The 23970-nt window shown below is 34.7% G+C and overlaps 1 protein-coding gene and 1 pseudogene across 1 annotated transcript in view; both read right to left on the bottom strand.

Annotated features, from left to right (window-relative positions):
* Positions 1 to 4569: 4569 nt before the first annotated feature.
* Positions 4570 to 4661, bottom strand: LOC137209543 (U6 spliceosomal RNA; annotated as a pseudogene).
* A 9289-nt stretch (positions 4662 to 13950) lies between these two features.
* PTEN (phosphatase and tensin homolog) overlaps positions 13951 to 23970 on the bottom strand; it is an 89946-nt gene continuing 79926 nt past the window's right edge. The window contains exons 6-8 of the mRNA XM_067710111.1: positions 22977 to 23143; positions 20021 to 20245; positions 13951 to 17432 (exon numbers count right to left, since the gene is read on the bottom strand). Of these exons, the coding sequence (XP_067566212.1) occupies positions 17247 to 17432; positions 20021 to 20245; positions 22977 to 23143 (578 nt within the window). The 3' untranslated portion in view covers positions 13951 to 17246. The remainder of the gene's footprint in view (positions 17433 to 20020; positions 20246 to 22976; positions 23144 to 23970) is intronic.

A 23970-nucleotide genomic window follows, 5' to 3' on the forward strand; every position in this document is an offset into this window, starting at 1 on the left:
GGCTAAGGAATGTATAACAAGGTGGTGAGACTTTTCACTGTATACTTTATACTATATATACTCTACACAGTATATACTTTTTAAACCTTGTGAATGGAATAATCATTCAAAATAAATTAAAATTAAATTATTTTGCTTAATTATGGTTTACTTCATATTTATAAATGCAGTCTTCAACTATAATTGTAGATTTGTCTATTTCTCCTTTCAGTTGTATTAGCTTTTGTTTCATATAGCTGAAGCTCTGTTATTAGACATACACATATTTAAAGCAGTTATGGCTTCTTGATGAGTTGACCCCTTTTACACTAAGAAATGTCCCTCTCTAACCTTAGGGGTAGGTAGGAAAACAGGAAGCAAGGTACTAAAGTCATCAGTGAAGAAAAGCAGGTGACCAGGAAATTGCAACTTGGAAGAGTATTGAATTGTAAAGTCTAATGCCATAAACTTCAGAGGGCATGTGTTTTTTTGTTTTTGTTTTTTAGGACAAGAGAGGTAACGATGACAAGCCAGGACCATGCCTATCCTACCACCCCATCCCTACCAAATCTTGATCCATCTGAAATGTAAAGGTAAAATCAGCTTCTACGTGAGAGGGCCACAGGGGAAGCAGTGCCTTTTGAGGGAAGTCAGATATGAGTTATACATTACTAAGGACAGTTAATAGCATGAAATAGAAGAAACCACCCAAGCAAGCTGTTGGTGTAGAGAAAAGGAAGGGGGAGAAGTTCAGAACCCTGGAAAACATTAGCATCAAAATCTCATGCTGAATTTTTAATTATTTTGTATGAAAATAACACATGTACCTAATTTTAAACTTCAAATAATGCTAAAAGGTTTATAATGAAAAGGGACAGATTCCTATCTCTACCTCTCTCTGTGCCCTGACCCTCCAGAGGAAATGTCTCAAATCCATTCTCAACTATTCTTGTTTTCCTTGGTGTTTGCCTCCTTATATTTAACTAAACATTATGCTTCTATCTCTTGATTCATCAATGTTAGGTGTTAGGTATTAACAATTGCCTTCCCATTATGGTGGACAGGGACTTAGCTTCCTCCATAGCATCATTCTCCCCACGCCATCACCCCACCCAAACCAACAGCTTAGCAATTTTTGGTAAAATCATTAAACAGTGTTTACATTTTAATAATGTATAGTAATGCTTCTGAGGAAACTTTGTAACCACACATCCTATTTTGTTCAACCCTTCGTTTTTCCTAGAATCAATAATTAACCCCCCCCCCCTTTTTTTTTTCGGTACACGGGCCTCTCACTGCTGTGGCCTCTCCCGTTGCGGAGCACAGGCTCCGGACGCGCAGGCTCAGCGGCCATGGCTCACGGGCCTAGCCGCTCTGCGGCATGCGGGATCTTCCCGGACCGGGGCACGAACCCATGTCCCCTGCATCGGCAGGCGGACTCTCAACCACTGCGCCACCAGGGAAGCCCCCAATTAACCCATTTAAAAAAATATATTTTCTTGGCCGCACCGCACAGCATGTGGGATCTTAGTTCCCTGACCAGGGATCGAACCCTCACCCCTTGCATTGGAAGTGCAGAGTCTCAACCACTGAACCTCCAGGGAAGTCCCTGCTCCATCTTTTCATTTGTTTGATTTTAAATGTACCTCTAACACTTTTTGCACCCGATGCCCCAACATCTCTGTCATTTACCTGTCAGTAACTTTTTGAATACACTCAAACACATCTTTTCCATTTTTTTTCCCCTGGAGATCTTTCTCCTTGAAGACTCCATGTTTCTGCTTCTGTGCTGCTGTTTCTCTAGGCGTGCTACACAGCTCTTATTTTTAGGACTTCTCTTTGCTGCTCTCCCTCCCCTTTTCCAGATCCCACGTCTTCCTCTCTCTTGGTTTACTTCTGCATTTGAGTGGAATGTGACCCAGCCTCTCCTTACGTACCTCAAAAGGTAAAGTTAAAAGTAAGATTAAGTTCTTCAAGTTATTATTCTTTTGTTAGAAACTCTGTTAGCTAGAACGGCACTGTCCAAAAGAAATATAATGCAAGCCATATGTGTAATTTTAAGTTCTCCAGTAGCCATATATTTCAAAAAGTACAGAGAAACAGGTGAAATTAATTTAATAATATATTAATTTAGCCCAACATATCTGAAAGTTATTTTAACATGTAATCAATATAAAAATTACAGTAAGTCCCCTAATACAAACAAGTTCCGTTCTGAGAGAACGTTCATTAAGTCCAATTTGTTCGTAAGTCCAACAAAGTTAGCCTAGGTACCCAACTAACACAATCGGCTATGTAGTACTGTACTGTAATAGGTTTATAATACTTTTCACACAAATAATACATAAAAAGCAAACACAAAAAATAAAGAAAACATTTTTAATTTTACAGTACATTTTTAATTTTGAAAAGTACAGTAGTACCAGCTACATCACCGCTGCTTTTCTGCTTGCTTCCAGACATCCTGGGCTTGAAATAAAGATACCGTTCTACTGTACTCTCTGCAGTACTATACAGTAAAATACACAAAAGCACAACTGCTTGTAGAGGATGCACGCACACGACAATGTACGCCAGACAAGTGAACTAACATACGCGATTGGACATGCAAACACACGTTTGCATCTTTGAAAGTTCACAACTTGAAGGTTCGTATGTAGGGGACTTACTGTATTGAGGGGATATTTTACATTCTGTTTCTCACACTAAATCTTCAAAATCTGGTGTGTAATTTATACTTCCAGCAAATCTCAATTCAGACTAGTCACATTTCAAGTTCTCAACAGACACATGTGGCTAGGCTATGGTACTGAACAGCACAGAGCTGGAAGTTACTTATTGGGAGGCAAACTTGGCCTTCGAATATTCCATTCATAAATTCTGGTTACACTCCATGAGCACAACTCATCCCTTTCGGAGGCCTTTGCCTCTTTAGTATTACAGATACAGAATATAGATCTAGAATTGAAGTAACTTGCCCAAAGTCATCCACTGAGTGGTGGGAAAGCCAGGATGAGCACTCAGATGTTCTAACTCCCAGGGCTATGCTCTTTCCAAAACACCACACTGCTTTCTCTCACAAGGCAGACTTCAAATATTTTACAACATTTGAAAATACCCTTGGGCTTCTGTTCCCAAGGAAAACTCTTAGTTGTCCTCCATATGTGCCTCTCAGACCAGCCCCTTACCTAACAGAGTATTTTGCATATGGCGGGTGCTCTGTAAATGGTTTTTAATCAAATGAGATTTGTGCATTGTACAAGCAGTACCTATACAAATTATTATTCAACTGTCTTTATGTAGTTATTCAAACATTTTCACATGTATACCTTGTAAAGCATTGGGTCAGATGATCATAAAGGAAAAATGAAATTTAAGATGACCTACCTTGTCCTCATGACATCTGGTAATCACTGAATTATTTTCTAATGTTCTTCAATTACCGGCTACAGAATATGGTATAGTCATTTTTCTGGGAATCAGTGTTAAACACACTGGCATTCATTGCCCAGAATATATCCCTCTGGAGAGTTAAGGCAATCTTTTCTCATTTCTGTGTGTCTGAACTCTCTCCGATTTCCCCTAATTTATCATAAGAGTACTGCCAGTGATTCTGAGACCTCATTTCCAAGTTTCTTCATCACTCTGAAAATTAAATTTTTGGGACCTTTTAGGTAAATGTTCTCTTACTTGCCTCCTCCCAATCAAAGCTCTTACATCAGTGATCCTCAAAGTGTGGCCTGCAGCCCCTGTAGAATATTGAGACCCTTTCAGGAAAACAACTAACAGCATTTGTTGTCAGTAATAAAATTCAAGCTTTTGAGTAAAAATTAATATTTTTTAAAACTTACATCTGCCACCATGAACTTGACAGCTCCCCAATATTTAAAGACTTTTCTGATGAGCCCAGAGTGATAATAGCAAACGTGATTTTTTTCTCACATTGTGTAATGAAATGTGTCAACATTTGGAAGATCTACACAACTCAGTGAACCAATATTTTCCAAATAACCCATGCATGATGTTACAAAATCATGCATGGGTAAAAGATCCATTCAAAGAACAGGATAAATCAATGTGTTTGCATTAAACTGAATATAAAAAGTTCACTGAAGGTTTCCAATTCCACACTGCAACTAACCTTAAAGAAATTACAACTTGATGGGCTGGTAGCACCAAATAAAAATATCTACAATTATCTGAAAAGGCTGTTAACATACTTCTCCCTTTCCTAACTACATATCTATGTGAGTCCGTATTTTCTTCACATACTACAACCAAAAACCATATTATAATGGATTCAATACAGAAGCATGTATGAAAATCCAACTCTTTTCTATTAAGGCACGTAACAAAAAGATGTGAAAAACTGTTTTTTAAAATGCATGCTTATCACTAAATTTTTGTTTTGGAAAGCACAGTCATCTTGATTAAAAATGTTATATATGTTAACATGTAATGAGTTTATTATTGTCATTTTTTAAATTAATAAATATGTCAGGTAATAATGCTTCAGTTTTATTTATGTTTTTAGCTGTAAAATATCTTTTTTAAATTGAAGTATATTGACCTACAACACTATGTGAGTTCCAGATCCTGGAATGCTTCACAAATTTTCAGGGGCCATGCTAATCTTCTTTGTATCGTTCCAGTTTTAATATACATGCTGCCAAAGCTAGTACTCAGTTTTAGTTTCTAATATGGTAAATATTAATAAGTATAACCCACACAAACAAAAGCTCATTGACATCCTCAATAAATTTTAAGAGTGTGAAAGAATTCTGAGACCAAAAAGCTTGAAAAGTTTCCTTACACCACTGTTCTACCCATTCCAATTTGAAGACTATGCCCTCTTAAAGAAATTAAAGGTTTCATTAAGTTGTTATAGGAAGTAACATGGATAACACAGTAGTTAATGGCCTAGGATTGGCAATCAGATTGACCTGGATTTAATTCCTGGCCCTACTACTCACTAGTTTTGCTATGTTCAACAAGTTTTTGAACCTTTCTGTACCTCAATTCCTCGTGTACCAGATGGATATAATCATACCTCCTACCTTATGAGAACTAAATGGCAAAACTTGTTATCTAGAATAATCATTGCAATCACAAAAATTTATACTAATGTCTGAGAGTAATATGGTGCTACTATACCAATGGGAGGTATTCTAAAGCCTTGAAATTCTCTTCCTTCATCAGAAGTAGTTTTTTCCAAATGAACAGCAATACTATCAGTTTTTCTCCAAACCAACCTAGAAATTTGTTAAGATTTCCGAGTGGTAGCAGCATTAAACATCAAATATTTTTCTGTTGTAAAATCAAAGAGCATGTATTATGCCTACATGATAGGTCGATTTTCTTAGGACATCTCTGTAATAACATCCATATTTGGGAAAAGGCCCAATTGCAAAGGATGAATCAATGAGTTAACATGAGCAGATGAGCAAAGCGATTACCAAGCACTGATTCTGAGGATGAGCTTAGCAGTTATCTGGTGATGACTCTCCCATGTTTCAAAATTGCTTTTACTGCAGGTATACAATGTAATAGACCCAATCAGAAAACTTTTCTTTGTCAATGCCACTTTGGACATTGTAAGTCACAGAGCATTTGAAACATGTTTTTACATATTAAGCCTATATAAAACACTATAAAATTGACATAATTATGGTTGGACCTATGATAATACTAATTCTTCACTCAGTGTTATTGACAAATAGCAGGAACTTCTTCATATATATCTGAGGGTGCCCCATGAATGTACTTGGATTAATATCTTAGTAAGGCACGTGTAGCTAATTACAATCAGATATATTTTGCTTTTCAAGCACTCATTTACCTTTAAGACTTTAAAGTCATCATTAAAATCTGACATTAATTTATCTTCAAGTTTGCTGACTCCTATCATTTCCATTTTTCTGCTGCCCATCTAGTGGTTTTTATTTTAATATCAGATGGTGTACTTTTTGCTGTAAAATTTCCATGTGATCCTTTTTATAATTTGTTTCTCTGCTGAGAACTTTTATCTTTCCATTCAGTTCAAGTGTGTTTACCTCATGAAGCGTAATTATAATAGCTGCATTTACATCTGATAATTCCAACATCTGGGTAATCTGGAGGCTGGCATCTCTTGATATTTTTTTCTTTAGAAAAAATATTCTTGGTTCTTCCTAGTTATATAATTTTGGATATTAGGTTATACCAACTCTGGATCTTGTTGGAACTTGGGGGAAAACATTTTATTTGTTTTTGTTTGTTTGTTTAAACAGGCAATCAACCCAATTAGGCTCAGATTGCATATTCTGTCTCACCTGTTGAGAGTGGTGGTTCCGATCTCAGTTTCATTTTCAAAGACTTTGCTATGGTGCCTTGGGTCCATCCTGTGCATGCCAGCTCAGGAGTGAGCCCAGGATGTGTGGAATGTCATACACAGAATTAGAAGATTTTCCAACTGTCAGGATTTCTCTCAGCATCTCTTCAAGATTTTCCCACTTTCCCCAACCCCATGCTCTCTGGCTCAAAGGAGACTCTTTTTCTGGTTCCTCTGGCCAGAAAGCTGGATTTCTCTGAATTTTAGCTAGTCATGTCTCCAGTGCTGTGCAGCTCCACAAGTGGGGCCCACCCTTAAGGCAAAAGCTGTAAGAGAAAAGAGAAAAAAATGGGAAACATCCTCATACAGGTTGCTTTTCCAAGTTTTGACACTCCTTCACAATCTACCTGCCTTTGTTTACTTTTCAGAGTTCTTAGGTACTTGACTTTCACATTTGCTCCAGAGGTTTTTAGTTGTCGTTAGCAAGACAGACAGACTTGAGTGGTTTTGGCCCACCTCAGCTGGAACCAGAAGTTTCCCTGCCTACTTCTCCAAATGTTTATCTTCCACCACTCTCCCTGGTCACTTACTCTACACCAGCCTTTCTCTTCTTAACAGACTCCTAAATGGCCAAGTTTGCACCTACAGCAAGCCATGCTACTTGCTCTTCCCTCTATGTAAAATGTTTCCCCACTCTAAAATGTAAACTCTATGAACTTTCCTGACTTCTACACTACCGTAATTCCAACCGGACACGGAAAGCATGCAACACATACTTGTCGGGTGGCTGGTTGGCCTGCTTAACTGAGAACCAGTTACTTTGAACAGTCCGGGTATTCTAGGTCAAGCAAAAATAAAGTAAAAGTTTATTGAATTGATTTAATAATAAACTAGTAAATAAAAGAGCTCTCATTCTGAGTCTTGATATGAAAATGCGTGCCAACATCTTACCATCTTATCTGTCAAGAAGTTTGCAAGATATAGAGTTTTCTTTTTCTCTTTTATGGCTCAAACAATTAAGGATTTCTCTTTGCAATTCATTTTGCATGACTTACAGCTGGTACTGAGGTTTGCTTTTCTTCTGTCAGTAATAAAGAATATCTGTATGACTTCATTACGCATTAGTTGTTTAAGCTTTGGGTTTTGTTCACTTTGTAAATTTGATTCTGTTTAACAGGTAGCAGGCTGCCCTGTTCATATCCAGTTCTACTTACTAGTTGTCAGACTTGGGAAATTAACGTACTCTGACCTTCAGTTTTTGTGCAGAAAATGAGATACAACTACCTACCTTGAAGGGTGGGTAAAGCATGTGAAATATCTACCACAGTGTCTGGCACATACTTCAGACTCAAACGAATATTATTTTCCTATCCCTCTACCAGCCCTCCAGTACTAAGAGTTAGTTTGAGCTCTCCCATGCTTTTCTTCCTGCCTTCCCTTCTTTTCTTACTTCACCTTCCTCTCTCTCTCTGTGCTATTTTATTTTAGTCTCTAGGTACCTGACATCACAGAATTCCCATGAATTTTAAGTACGTGTCTTCAGATTTTCTGAGGTAGAACTGTGTTTAACTTTAGCGATATTTTTGTTTTAACCTTATTAGATTTTTTTTATAGAAACAAAGGCTTAAGTCTTCTCCAAGGACAGCTAAACACATTAAACGATGTCTGCCGAGTCTGGCAAAAGGGACATTTTACCTCACACCTACTATTTTACCAAAGACTAAAACTCATTTTCTCTTTCAAATGTTCATTTAATATACAATACTAATAGTCATAACAAGCCCATGCATTATTCATAGGAATTGTGATGGCTGTACACGGTAAACAAAATATTAGCTATTTAATTACTTAAGGAACGCTTGTGGTTCCCTTGTTGAGGATAGCCATGTAAGATGTTTTCCTGCCAAAGATGTCTTCATGGAAATACTGAATAAAACTGAGAAGTTTGCTAATTTTCATATCCATGAAATTTAAATACATTTCTCTTCCTTATAGTAAGGATTAGAAAACTAGGAAATGTCTAATTTCAAAAGCATGATTATAACGGAAAAGGGAAGCATAAACATAGATATAAACAAGCATAGGTAATATTGTCATACTTAAAAAATTTTTTACAGATTATATTTTTGGTGAGTTTCACAATACCTACAGGTCATATTTACCTGTAAATATATCAAATAGAAAAACATAACTAACTCAATTTTTCCCACGTCTCAGCTGTTGCAAGAAGAGTAAACACTGCGGTGAAAATGTGGCTTATTTCCCTGAAAATTAGGTTGACGGCTTATTTATCAATGCTTAAAGAAGCAATTCACAATAATATTGGAATGTATGGATTTTCAAATTCCAGTGAGGTAGGTTCAGGAGATATTCCCAGTAAGCGAAGTTTAACCCTTAGGCCAAGACCAATGGATACAAGTAATATTTTTTCCTAAACTGACTTGGCAATTCTTCTCACGTTAGGGAAACCCAGTCAGCTACTTTAAATTCTTTCCAAAGCAAAGTAAAATGTGTTTAAAAAAAAAAAAAAAAAAAAGCCTTGGACTCAGAATAAAAACAAAATGCAAAACTGTCAAGGAAATGTCTTTTAAACCACTTATAATTCTATTTCCTAAAAAGCTAAAGTTAACATTTTCTTTCAAAATTTTATGTCCAATTATACATACCTGCCCTGATAGGAAGAAGAAACTGATCAATAGCAAATACAAGTTAATAATAAATATTCCTGATAAGTAGTTGCAAATTTCTACTGTATCAACTTAATTTAATTATACTATTTTCCCTTGATCACAAAGTTAAACTTCTGGGATCTTGAAATGGGGTAGGAGAAGAGTGGGGGGGTGTCCCTCTTTGTGAACAAATATTTCTTTTACTATTTAGATATTTATACATTTCCACAGGTTTTTGCTCGAGTTAAGAATATAAAGAACTAGGCCATAAATTTCACCTTTTGTTTCTTGAGGTAACTCAAAATTTACAACTTGTTTCCCATCAATAAATCGTAAGTGACATTTCCTTTCAGCTTTACAGTAGTGTTTAAGGCCATAACAGAACTTTAACTTCTACTGAAGTGATACCAAATATTGCCAAAGTACAATCACACACATTTAGTAAGATTGTAAGAAATTTAAAAATGAACTCAACTCTGAAAATGAAGAGAAACAGATTGTTTATATAGATTTGGCCAAACCAATTTAGAAAATTAAGTAACTTAGAACATTGTGACTATTTTGAGTGGTATTCTTAAAAATTCTATCTAGATACACCAATAATGATCTTAAAAACTCAAGAATTAATATAGAGTTGTAAAAGGTGAGAATAAAATTTTATAGAGGATAATGAGTGCACCTTGCTGATTAAAAGGATGAAAAGTTCTAACTACTGTTTCAGGGGGTCTGTTCAAGTCTCACCTTCCCAGTGAGGCCTATTCTGGACTTACCCTGTTCAACACTGCAATCTCTCTACCTCTGTGTACCTGGTCTTCCTTACCCTGTTCTACGTTTCCCCCCCATAGCATTTATTAACTTACATATGGTATGTTGATTGTTCATTATCTATTATTCCTTGCTAGAATGTGAGATCCATGAAGACAGGAATCCACTGTTCACCCATTTGTATCCCAAGCATCTATAACAGTGCCTGACCTATATCAAGTGCTCAATAACTATTGAGTGACTTGCAGTTTAGTTTCCTTATTGCATCATGTTGTTTAAAGATGTCACTTTCTGTTTTGCTTTATTCTTAACTCCTTCCTTGCTCAAGAGAGTCTTCCCTGATCCTTCCAAAGCATAAGTCAGAATGTAATTAATTATGCTATGGTAACAAGTTGTCCCAAAATCTCAGTTTACGTCAATATGTTTACTTCTTGCTCATGCTAATATCTAACACATTCAATGTAGGGAGAGAATCTGAGGAAGTTTTGCTCATATAGTCACTCAAGACCCAAGATGACAGAGTTGCACCATCTGGAACATGTCATGTACTCGGTCACTGTAGTAGAGAGAAGCCTAAGGATTGTACAAGGGATTTTATTTACAATGCCTCTCCTTGGAAGTGTCACATCACTTTCAGTACTATTTTGTTGGAATAAACTAGTTACAATGGCTCCATCTAACTTCAAAGGGGTGAAAATTTAGAGGAGCATATGGAATGTTTGGTAATCATTACAGTATCACATATTATAACTTTTTAAATAAGGTCTATTTCCTCTACTAGAGTGGAAACTCCTCAAGGGCAAGAGAGGGTGTCGTTTTGATCTCTAATGTATTCCAAACATCTGTTATATATAGTGAGGACTTGATAAATACTTGTCAAATAAAAAGTTTAAAACCAAATATTAAAAATAATTAACCTTTTTAATTTTTTAAAGAAAAAATACTCTCCATAATAAAGCATTTGTTTTTACGTCCATCAGTAGCCAAATGGAATTTGATATAAACATTTCCAATATACCAACTTTGGATAAATGCACAACTTAGAAAATAACTCAATAATGCATGCATCAAGATGCTACCAACAAATTCATTAACATCCAAGATTCATTACTGTATGTCAAAGGTCATCCAGGGTTAACATTATTTTCATTACGATGAACTGTAAAATTCCAGTGAGAACTGTTTGCCTGAATCAAACTATTTAATCTCTAAAATCGGAACCTAGCACTCTCACCACCCACCCAGACCTCCCTACACTCACACACATGCACACACACTTAAAACTGCCCATTAAGGCATTATAATGGAAAAAGAAAATAGAAACTGAATGAGCATTTGTAAACGTGGGATATCATTTAGACAACTGTATAAAGTAGGCAGAAAATCCTAAAAGTGTACATAAATAAAAGCCAATAAATGATAAGCTACAGAAAGCCACATCTAAACATTTTAAGATAATCTCACTACAGTAAACAGATTTGACAAACTGAAACACTAGAGCCATGACTATAGGCCTTGCTCCATTCCAGCACAAACAAAATCTCTAACCATTTTAAGAACAGATGAGAATCCACATGCAACAAAGGAGATATAAATTACTTTTAATTAAAAAAATGAAAAATATAAATCCTTGTTAAACACTTCATTTAAAAATATGCAGCTTTATTTTAAAATGTGGTAATGCTCAAAGATGGCAGTTGACTTCACTCATATATGTAAAAATGTTCATAAAATATCAATACATTGGTTTGTAAGTTATGTACTGCCCTCCAGCTAAACTTTTTTCCACCAAATTCTCAAGCAACTGTTTAAAAAAAGAGATCTATGTTCTAAGCCCACCATTATACTAATCATGGTTAAGTTCCAGAGCTAAAGGTGAACCATTCATGAAATAGTTTTGGATGTGATGGAAGTCTCATGAGCACACAGATGTAAAAACAACTAAGTGATAAACCAGCAGTGGCTTTTTTTTCTGTTTTCCAGGTGTTAAACTAATTCACTCTAAATTGAGCAACTGTTTGGGAATTATAAAAAGTGAAAAGCTCACCCTTCTTTTCCAACCTATAAAGAGAAATAGAAAGGTGATGATGAAATTCACTACTAATACAGTGTTTCACACATTCTGTTTAACACCTAATTCCAAAATACAAATGTTTGAAATGGTTTTTGAAGAGAAATATCTACAATGTTAAGCTTGTCTATGCTAAATAAATGTAACCGTTTTATTTACTTAGACATGTATTATTCTGATGCTAACAATATTTAAACGCCCATGACTGACCCACTGAATTGGAAAGGGCTCTCAATAACTGCACATAATCTGCATCTGTAGTGTTAGAAAGAATCCAGTCACTGTCCATTCTCTGATGTAATTTAACATTCTACAAATCCGTGATGGAAATACTAAGCTTAAAGGCCTGGAGAGTATGCCCAGTACAAATTTCATTTTTTGAAGAAAATATATACATGAATATACAGAAAAAAATGATTGTATAGTCACTAAAGCATTAATAATAGCTGTTTCCAGGTGGTGAGATTATCACTGAAGATTTTGTTATGGGAAACTATTCTCAAAAAAGCTAACTAAGAACCAAAGGGTATTACCACCAATGAAACTATTGTCCTTTACTGACTTTACATAACAAACTTTTAAAGCTACCAACACATGTGAATTTGTCAGAATGGCTACATACAGTCTGATATATTGTGTCGGCCAAAAAGTTCGTTCGGGTTTTTGGGTAAGATGTTAAATACCCGAACAAACTTTTGGGCCAACCCAATACTTGAAGAAGGAAGATCTCTTAAAAAATGGAAAAATACCAAGATCATGGTCATAAAGGAATAGATTTGCTCTAAAATTAAAAACAACTGATAATCATTAGGCTTCCTATAGATACATAATTCTATAGGAAAATCGGTCTCTAACAAGTCATCTTTAAAAGTTTTAAAATGTTTTCCTCTATTATCTTTTTTGCTAGTTTTTTAGGTACTTTTACCAGTTTAGACTGAATATTTATATTATTTTTTCCATTCACAAACATTTCTCTCTGCCCTAGTAACAGCACTGCTAATCAAAACTTACACTTAAGCCATTTAAGACTAAGTTTTAGATCTGCGGCTAATTATCTGGCAAGAATAAAAGAACAAGAAAGTTTCACATTAGCAGCAAATTGACTAGATTTAAGGGTCTTGATTTTTTGTAAGCCTTTGGAAGCCTGCATGTTAAACACTGGTGATTTTTATATTCTCAATGGAAATGGTGATGGCATTCACTTAACCAAGCTAGCCCAAATTAAGAGTTGTGAGAACACGCAATAAAAACAAAATTGTCAGTAAATTCCTATTTTTCAGACATCACCAAGATCATCTTATAAATCAGAATAATTTTAGACTCCAGTATAGTTTTCAACCATACTTACGATACCTAAAAAGAAAAAATGTGTGTACACATACTTTTCATACCTCTTTACATTATATATTCACATTTACTTTAAAAAAAGTCACATGGAGAAAATGTAAACCTGAAATAACATTAAATTCTATTGTTACATAAATGATCTGCTTTATTTTCAAAACATTTGTACAAGCTACACTTTCACTTATTACCTTACTATGCTTTGTTGAAAGGATGTGCCTTACTTAGTCTTACTTAGTGCCTTACTTAGCTTTTAAGAATATTAGAAATTACAAGATTAAGTTCAAGTACACAAAGTCCTTTAGACTATTCTGGAATATCAATTTTTAAATGGCACAAGTCACAATGAGTAGATGAAGCTCCCCATATGTTGATGGCATACTACAGAATCATAAAGAATGGAAAAGCCACAAAATTGAAATCTGAGATATCAAATCCATTCTGGGGAATTATCTTCAGACATCTTAGTAAAAAAAATATATATGCACAATTTTTCAAGACTTGTGAACTTTTTAGGATTAGCATATTATTTAATGTGCTTGAAACAGGATATGAAGTGTTGACTAAGACACTAAAAAAGCTAAATGCCTCTCTCAAACATGAGTAGACTGATGCTCTACTCCCAAACTGACAAGAGCCCATGTTTTTATATAACTGTAGGCTTTGAAGGACAGCAGGGAAAAAAAAAAACCAACAAACCTTACAAAATCTTAATAATCACATTTGGCTGCCCATCATTTAAAATGGCAATAAATCTAATCAATTTAAATTATAAATATTAAATATTCTCATTTAATAAAACACCCACACAATGACAAGAATGAGACTTTAATCAGTTTTAAGTGGAGTTTATAACACTAAGAGATAAAGGGTTGTTAACAAACACAATAACAAATGGACATCTGATTGGTATGAGGCATTATCCTGTACACATCGTAATTTTTTGTGTATCCTCAGTGCATAGCATTTACACACAGAGCCACTGCTGCACAGCACAAGAGTATCTGAAGAGGCTGAATCAGAGTAAGGCTGTTTTAACAGACTGAAATTTTTTAGTATATATATTCTATATGAAAACAGATTGAACTTTTGAACTGGCAGGGTAGAAGGCAACTCTGCCAAACACTGCAGTTAAAGCCCCCACTTTAGTGCACAGTTCCACCCCTTCCATCTGCATGCATAACACATTAACAGTATTTAAAGGTAAACGAGGCACTTTGTGGCAACCACAGCCATCGTTATGAACATATTGCACAAATTTTCTAGAACTAAACAGTAACTTGTACCCTACTTTTATTTTTTAAAGCTGAAACATTTGATGCTGCCAGTAAACTCCACTTAAGTTTATAACCTGTGCCACAGCAAAGAATGGTGATGCTATTTATTCAACTACCCTTTAATAATTATGGCAAAAAATGTTCAAGAGGAGCTACAGAGGACTTGGGATGGTACAGGGCCCAATTGTAAGCTTTCTTAAAAGTGATGCCTTCAAGTAACTTCAGACATGTAAGCGGCTGCACATCCAAAAAGTCTAAGAAAACATTCCAGAAACTCAAAGAGATTACCTACAGAATGCATTTCAGGCTAATCATGAATACTGTCATAAATAAAGTTTTAATTAGGACTCAAAAACCTTTCAGTCATAGCAATTCTTGTCAAATTCTATGGGCGTGGTAACTGAAATAAAGGAGAGTAGTATGTATAATATATATTTATATATATATAATATATATAATGCCATTTTTCCATTTCCAATGACTACACCATAAAATGTAAGCAAGGCTTCTCAAAAACACTGAAACATTCAAAATCAAAACCCTCATTCAGACCTTCACATTCCAAAGGAAAAATAATAACAGTGCAAAGCCCATTATAATGTCATTATTTATGACCTGGCCCTCCATGTTACATATTGGAACCATACAAGTTACGCTTTAATATACTGTGCCCAAAACTGTAACAAATAACAGTATTAATAACCATCTTCAAAACATGAATAGTTGATTTTCATTTTAGTCAACAGTTTTCAGCTTTTATGAAAGACAAGGTGACATATAAATTTCAATGATGAGATCTTAGGAATAGGTGTCTCTGACTTTACCAATTTAACTTATGAGCAGTCAATCAATTCTCTATATATCAATGTTTAAATATAAATGTGTAAATCCTAACAGCTTTGTTAAAAATTTTAAAATTTTATTTGTTGAATGAAACTGATGAGGTATGGAAAACATGTCAAGATTATTTACTAAGAGTATTTTAGATGAAGTTCTGCCTAATCTATTTACCATCAAACTCTATAAATGCTGCTCTAGTAGGTCCTATGCAATTTGTATTTGTAAATTAACTAGGTCAGACCACAGCTAGTGAACAATTTCAGCACCAATAAGTTATTGAAAATGAGATTTTACACCATTAAGAAATAAATTGGCTGGATGGTCAAATGTTTCAAGGTCAAGGTATCATTTGAAAGATACCAAATTTCTGGGGGAAAAAATTCTTTTTAATCATATCTTCACATTAACTTTACAATAGTAGTTGTACTCTGCTTAAAATCGTATGCAGTCTGGGCATATCAAATATATGATATTTAAGAAGTGAAACTGAAGCCCTTGTCCTAACTCTAGCACTATGAAGAAATGATTCAACACTGCACATTTAAAAAAATCTATTCTTTCAATAGCAAATTGATAAAAGCATTATGTGGGACAATTTCTACTGAAAAAGTAAATGACATTATTTGTGCAGTGTTGAAAATTTACTGCAACTCTAATTTCCTTTTTAACACAAATAACGTCCTTTTAAATATAAACATTATATGTATTCAGTATTCAAGTAAAATTCCCTAACAGTTAATGACATTTAAAAAATGTGCAAAACTGCAAAACTCATTGTAATGAATGTGTAAGGTCAAAAGGGTGGAACGGCTGACATCTATTGGATTGAATAAGTGCATCATAAATCTTTAAAGGAAAAAAAACCGCTTACTGTAGAATCTCAAATTGAAATTTCCTGTGCAGCATTACAAAACATTTTATATTTAATGAGAAAAAAGAAGCTTTTAGGCAGCACATGAAGCATCCACAGCAGGTATACGATTGAAAACTAATAAAATAAATGTAAGTTGTTGACTGATGTAGGTAATAATAGCATCTGACTTTTAGCACTGGCCTTGATTACACAGGAGATGGAGCAGTCATTACAATTGAGAAAACATATTTAATAAATCATTGTCAATTTTTATAATGTTTCAAGCCCATTCTTTGTCGATAGCCTCCACATTTATATGGTTAAGTCATTGTTGCTGTGTTTCTTATCTATGACCACATTATTTTTATATCCCTTCATTTGTGGATTCTTAAGATGTTGTGGAAGGTTCATTCCTGTACCCCTATACAGATTCACTCCCTCTAGCTGCCTTTTCTAGCACCAATATGCTTAAAAAAAATAAAATGCACAAATAACAAGCAGTGACAGCGGCCAATTCCTCAAATGTCCAGATTAACAACTGTAGCATGCTAAAGAAAGGTGCGTGTAAATAGCTGGAGATGGTATATGGTCCAGAGTCCAGCGTAAAACATATTCCTTTCTGAGCATTCCCTCCATTCCCCTAACCCGAATACATGCATTAGAATGTAGCAAAACCCTTTAGAAACTCCTCTTAGCCAACTGCAAACTTATCTGTTGCCACAAGTGCAAAGGGGTAGGATGTGAACCTGTATATCACAAAGCTCTTTAGCCACTTCAGTTGGTGACAGAACACAAAATGAGAAATTCCTACGTATACACATCAGTCTGTCTCCACTTTTTATAAAACTGGAATAAAATGGGAAAGTGCCATCTTTATTTATCCTAATTGAATTTTAAATGTCCTTTTGACACAAAAAGGTATATACATGACACAGCTACACAACCTTTTTTCAACTGGACAACAAGTGTCAAAACCCTGTGGATGTATAGGGTAAAACAAGATTGGTCAGGAAAAGAGAATTGTTCCTATAACTGGTAATCTGACACAATGTCCTATTGCCATTAAAAAAAAAGGTCCATTTTCAGTTTATTCAAGTTTGTTTTCATGGTGTTTTATCCCTCTTGATAAAAAAAAAAATCAGACTTTTGTAATTTGTGTATGCTGATCTTCATCAAAAGGTTCATTCTCTGGATCAGAGTCAGTGGTGTCAGAATATCTATAATGATCAGGTTCATTGTCACTAACATCTGGTGTTACAGAAGTTGAACTGCTAGCCTCTGGATTTGATGGCTCCTCTACTGTTTTTGTGAAGTACAGCTTCACCTAGAGAAAGAAGAGAAAGTATAAATGGAAAATCCATAAATCTGACTAATCTTAAATTACTTAAATATACATATTTTTGACAGATTCATTTTTAAGTACTATGACTATGATCTTTAAAGGGCCTTTTAAATGACCCTCTTCTTAAGATTTCCTACACTTTCTTTCTTGGTATATACTGAAAAGAAACTGGGATGTTAATATACTATATTTTTTAATAGGCATGTTACAAGCATTAACTAAATAATTCTGCAAAAGAAATGTATTGAGTTCAATAGTCCACATAATCTATTTTCAATCACAAAATTCAACTCACAAAGAGTTGAGTTCCAAAAGAATGTTTCACTTAACTACTTATCTGAAATTCAATGTATTTTCTGATACAAACAATACTAAAAAATACAGATACTACACTATGTAAAATACTAATTAACAATGATGTTTAGGATTCCATTCGCCCTAAAAACTTCACCGAAAGGGAGTAATAAGAAAGTTAATATCCTACAGTGCTCTTAACAGTGAACCAACAGCCTTATAGGCAGAGCTGAAATAACTGTCAAAACAACTCTAGGGCTTCCCTGGTGGCGCAGTGGTTGAGAGTCCGCCTACCAATGCAGGGGACATGGGTTCGTGCCCCGGTCCGGGAAGATCCCACATGTCGTGGAGCCGCTGGGCCCGTGAGCCATGGCCGCTGAGCCTGCGCGTCCGGAGCCTGTGCTCCGCAACGGGAGAGGCCACAGCAGTGAGAGGCCCACGTACCGCAAAAAAACCAAACCAAAACAACTCTAAATGGTAGGTATCTATTTTAAAAGAGAGAAAGCTATAGCTCAGAAAGGTTAGGGAACTTGCTAAAGGCCGCATATCTAGTAGGTAGTGGATGTGGGATTTAAATTAGATCTGACTTCAAATCCTTTCATCATTCTACTATATCTACAGCCCCTCCCCCATGATCCAAGAATCATTATCAATTTTTCTCCTTCTCTTACATCCACTATCCAATCCATCAGTAAATTCTTTTAGTTCTACCTTCAACTAGCCTCCCAGCTTTCATTCTTGCCCCTCTTGAGTCTATATTTTAAAGGAGGGGAGAGAGTAAACTTTTAAAGACAAAATTCAGATTACATCTTTCCCGTGCAGAAAACATTCAACGTCTTCACACTTGGACTGATGTGCGTTAGTCAAAACAATTTCTTATCTATTACTCCTCAAATAAACCAAGCTCACTCCTGTCTCAGGGCTTCTGCACCAGCTTTTCCCTCTTTTCCCAGATATTTGTATAGCTCACTCATATGTTTACTTATAACTGAAATAGTTTTTATTTGTAATTACAAATATAAAACCTCTTGCAATATTAAAACAGAAAATAATACAGTTAGAGGAAGTCACATTTTAAAAGCTAATAATTGAGTAAAATACAGACAGAGAAAAGAAAGTAAATGGAAACCTACGAATTCTAGAAGACACTACTGAACACTTTAAATATAAGATCTAAAGGCACTTATTATTAGATATATTTTCACTTAAAACAGGTAGCCCCCCCTTTATTTTTATTATTACTAGCAGCAATATTCTTATAAGCTATGATTAGGTTTGCTACATGGTATAAAAATGGAATGAAGAGAGAATTTAAAACGAGAAAGGAGGAGGGTATGGTGAAAGGAAGAGAGAAAAATGAAGTAGAATAGGCAACAGGAAAGGGGAAGAAAAAAATGGCAAACCACCATTTGGGAATGTTTACAAGTCAGCTTTTTAACCTGGAGAATTCTCCTCTACAAATATAAATAGAAATATACACATACATATCACATTTAGATAAAAGTAAAATGAACCAAATAATTCCATAATAAGAGGAAGTAGAGTTTTACAAAGAGAAGGAGAGGGGAGGATGATCAGAGGCCTTACAGAGCACATGAGATTGAAGCTAAGGTTAGAATGTGAGGGACAGCCACGTGAAGGGCAGGGAAAGGCCAAGGGTGGAGAGGTTCGGGGAGAAGGAAAAGAATTGTGAAGACCTGAGGCAGAAGAGTATAGCATTTTGAAGAAATGAAAAGAGACCAGGTCTGAGAGTGAATCGCAGGGAGAGAATGTGGCTAGAGTAGATGCAGAAGGTAGTCCTGTGCTAAATTATGCAGGTTCCTGCAGGTCACATCAAAAAAGCACAAGGTCTTTAAAAAGTATAAACAGGAGTGACGCAATCAAGTCATTTTTAAGATCACTCTAAGGAGTTGAGAATAAACTGGAGGGGACAAGAGTAAAAGCAGTGAGAACATTCCATAGGAGTCATTCCCAAAGGGCTGAGCTCCTTTCCACTTCTTTTTTCACCTATTCCTACTTCATATCCAACTTACTTAAATCCCCTCCCTAACCTATGCCCCAGATTTCACCAACTAACAAAGAATAGGGTAAGGAAACTGTAGCCTTTTGACTCTCTGTGCATTGGATTTCATTGACTTACTGCCAAATAAACAATGCTTATGAATATACGTAATTTAAAAATTAGCCAAGCAAGTCTTTCACCAGCTACACACCTAGAATAAAACAAACACACACACAGAACCACTCACCAACTCCTCAAAATGTTTTTAACTGACCTTAAAATTTGGAGAAAAGTATCGGTTGGCCTTGTCTTTATTTGCTTTGTCGAGATCATTTTTTGTTAAAGTGAGTACTAGATATTCCTTGTCATTATCTGCACGCTCTATACTGCAAATACTATCAATTTCTTGATCACATAGACTTCCATTTTCTACTTTTTCTGAGGTTTCCTCTGGTCCTGGTATGAAGAATGTATTTACCCAAAAGTGAAACATTTTGTCCTAAGAAAAAAAAAGAAAACAGACATAAATTTTTTTAAAAAAAGACAATGTTACTTATATTCAACATTTGCCCTAAGAAGTGAACAAATTATGCCATGTGTCAATAATATTCTGAATAAAGGTAAACACAAAGACTAATACTGGGCAATCTGTGGGTTATCTGTTGCATCTAATTCACATAGGATTTTTCCTTTAATTCAAATCTAGACCAAAAATATAATTCCACAAGCTCTAAAATAAACTTACTTTAATACTTTAAGTAAAATATTTCCTTTTCTAGTCTAACACTAGCTTTTAAGTGTTGAGTTTATATGTATATATTAAAAAACCCAGAAATGGATTTAATTTTGTTTCAACAAGCTATTACAAAATTTACTTTATCAAAAGTTCTTAAAATGTCACTACAACTTCCCAAGGAAGCAAGGCAGATACATTTTTACTTCTACAGCAATACAAATATTAAGTGGCTCCAGTTTCTTGCATGACAATGTATGTCTGAAATTTTTCATAATACAATATGGGGGGGGTAAGAACTTCAACTTTTTGTTGTTATAAAATGCCTATTTTTTAAAAAATCACTTATTAACTAATAATGAGGTCTTGTAAATCAAAAACCACCAACATTACTTCAAACCTTTCTTGACCATTACTTCAAACCTTTCTTTCTTTCTTTTTTTTTTTTTTTTTGTGGTATGCAGGCCTCTCACTGTTGTGGCCTCTCCCGTTGCGGAGCACAGGCTCCGGAGGTGCAGACTCAGCGGCCATGGCCCACGGGCCCAGCCGCTCCGCGGCATGTGGGATCTTCCCGGACTGGGGCACGAACCCATGTCCCCTGCATTGGCAGACAGACTCTCAACCACTGCGCCACCAGGGAAGCCCCTCAAACCTTTCTTGACCAACATAGAAAATGTTCTCTTAATTAGTGGAACTGGCCTGTATGCATTATTTGACAATTAATGATGTACAACCCCATGACACCTTATCTGGTGCCTTAAACTGCCATTTAAATCTTTTATTTTAATTTATCTTCAAGTTTATTTTCCCAGGAAGATGGTTAGACCCTTAAGTAACTTATGTCTTAAATGTCTTTGTATCTTTTAACAGTACCTAGCATAGCAATTTTATATGTGGTAGCCTTTGAAAATACTGTTAATTTCAATCATTTTAGCAAAGTTACTGAGTTAGTAATAACCAGACACATATTTTACTTAGAGTCAGAAGAAAATAAGCTAGTAGAATTTAAATTTCAAAAAATGTAGATTCTGCTAATGTACTGATTATAGTAAAACTGTTCTTGTTTAAATCAGAACAAACATTTGTAACAGGCAAGGAAAACCACATAAAATGGAAATAAATGTAAAGTAATTCAAGATACACAAATTATTATAAATATTTAACTTAATCTTCAATTTTACATGTGTTAATATAATGTACAGGTGATAAGAACTAGAAGAATACGAATTAGTACACTCCTAAACATAGAGGGAAAGTGATACAGGTGCCTATTTTTAAAAGCAAAACATAAAATCTTGTGTGTACCAGTCTTACAGTGAATAGAAGGAAAAAACTTACTTACCTTAATTTTAAAACATTTGTTAACACTTCTTGGATTATTGAAAAATATATTTTCAAAGTTACTGAGATATACTTAACTTTTATTTATACAGAACATGTAGGAAATGGGTTTCTGGTGGAAAAAAATCAGTTTTACATTTTGTGATTTTCCAGCTACCTGGATTCTGGATAAAGGAAATTATACTTCTTTTGACAAGTCAAAATAGAGGTTAAAACTTTTGTAGTAAATGAAGCTTCCTCTTATTTTCTCTCAAAAAAAAAAAAGCTAAAATTCAGGAAAATGAAATCAATCCTATTACAGAGACTGTCTAAAGATTAGCAATACACTATCTGGTATGTTTAAGGAGGCAGTAACAATATACACAGCTAATGTTTTTGTTCATTACTACCTAAAAATTTTGCACCTTAGGTTCACCTTAAATGTTCACACTTAATATTTTAAACCAACACAGTTTGTTTTAAAATGAGCCCCTGCATTCTCTAAATATAGCTCAGTGAGATGCAAACCTCACTAACTTTCTAAACCTGCATATTTAAATAATACCACACTTTTTTCATTCTTTATTACTTCCTCTTCATATTTATTTCTCTAACTAAAAATCAAAATACTCAGTAAATTTGAGGAAGCTAAATATAAAATGACCCAGTCTCAAGAAACATTAACCAAAATGGGGGAAAAGTGGTTTGTGTCATTACACAAGACCACAAAACAGATTTTATTTATACATACAGACCAAATTTTTTTTTCAAACTCATGGTCCCATGTTAACTTCTCAGTAATTAATCATCCCTTCTAAAAGGACTGTAACTGATTGAATGGGATATGTATGCAATCTTTAATACTTTTGTAAAATTTATATGCATAACCTAAGTTAAGGAAAATTCATCTCAAATTATAATGCCACATGGCCGTTTCCTTCTAATAGGACTATTTACCATTAATAATGGCTCACCAATGCCATAGTAAGAAAAGCATGTGCAGATCTAATAGAAAATAATTCATGATTCATTAGATGTCAGTCATAAAATACATCTTTTAGTCTCTCCTTACAGAAATGACTTCTGCCTAACTAAATGCTTTAAGCAAAAGATCTGAGGTTACTATTCAAGGTATGGCTATTCTGGATATTTTTCCCAATAAAAGTAAAGTGCAAACCTTTTTTAGCATCTTGTTCTGTTTGTGGAAGAACTCTACTTTGATGTCACCACACACAGGCAACGGCTGAGGGAACTCAAAGTACATGAACTTGTCTTCCCGTCGTGTGGGTCCTGAATTGGAGGAATATATCTTCACCTTTAGCTGGCAGACCACAAACTGAGGATCTGCGTGGTCAAATACATAACTAGTATCACTTCACAGGAAATACCTTTAACTGTCAAACTGTCAAAAGCTATTTTGATGATTTAATATCAGCAATATACACAAAGTAGTAATTCTGCATCTTTAACCCCTGATCTAAAACAAATCAGTGGATAGAAAATAATAAATGGATAGCTAAATAAATAAATAAATACATAAATAAAACAAATCAGCAGAAATAAACTAGGGCAAAGTAAAATCAATACAAGGTTTTCCCTAATTTGAGCCTTCAACATAAGGTTCTATTACTGGTATTAAAGTCAATTCTATTTCATAAATAGTAAGTACCAAGACTGGACTTCTAGCACTGTACAGTAATATCAAAATTTCAACATTACAATAAATGAACTGCATAAAAAGTAACTTTTAAAACAAGTATTTGCTGCAGTATTTTAAAGTCTCTACCACAGAATAAAAACCACAAAATACCAATCATTACACATTCACAAGAAGAGAATATAATCTATAACAAAGTTATAATATATTCCATAAGCACAAGTTTCAATATTTATAAAAATTTAAACCATAATTAATTTTACTTATAACTCATATTTTATTTTTAAAGGTATATAAAGTCACCACCACAAGAAACAGGAGGAAAGAGATTTGAAATGTCTGCAAAGAAATGCAACAGACATCAAGTACAAATTACAGCACAACCCCCCTTTCTCCAAAACACACTCCATTTTCATTAACAAGTACTTTGGCTTTGACCCATGTGTGTTTTAAAATAACTGGTAAAATATGACCTCTCAAGATGTATCATGCTTATATTAGCAACGCAACTAAA

This window comes from Pseudorca crassidens, chromosome 16 (genome assembly GCF_039906515.1).
Source record: "Pseudorca crassidens isolate mPseCra1 chromosome 16, mPseCra1.hap1, whole genome shotgun sequence".
NCBI lineage: Eukaryota > Metazoa > Chordata > Mammalia > Artiodactyla > Delphinidae > Pseudorca > Pseudorca crassidens.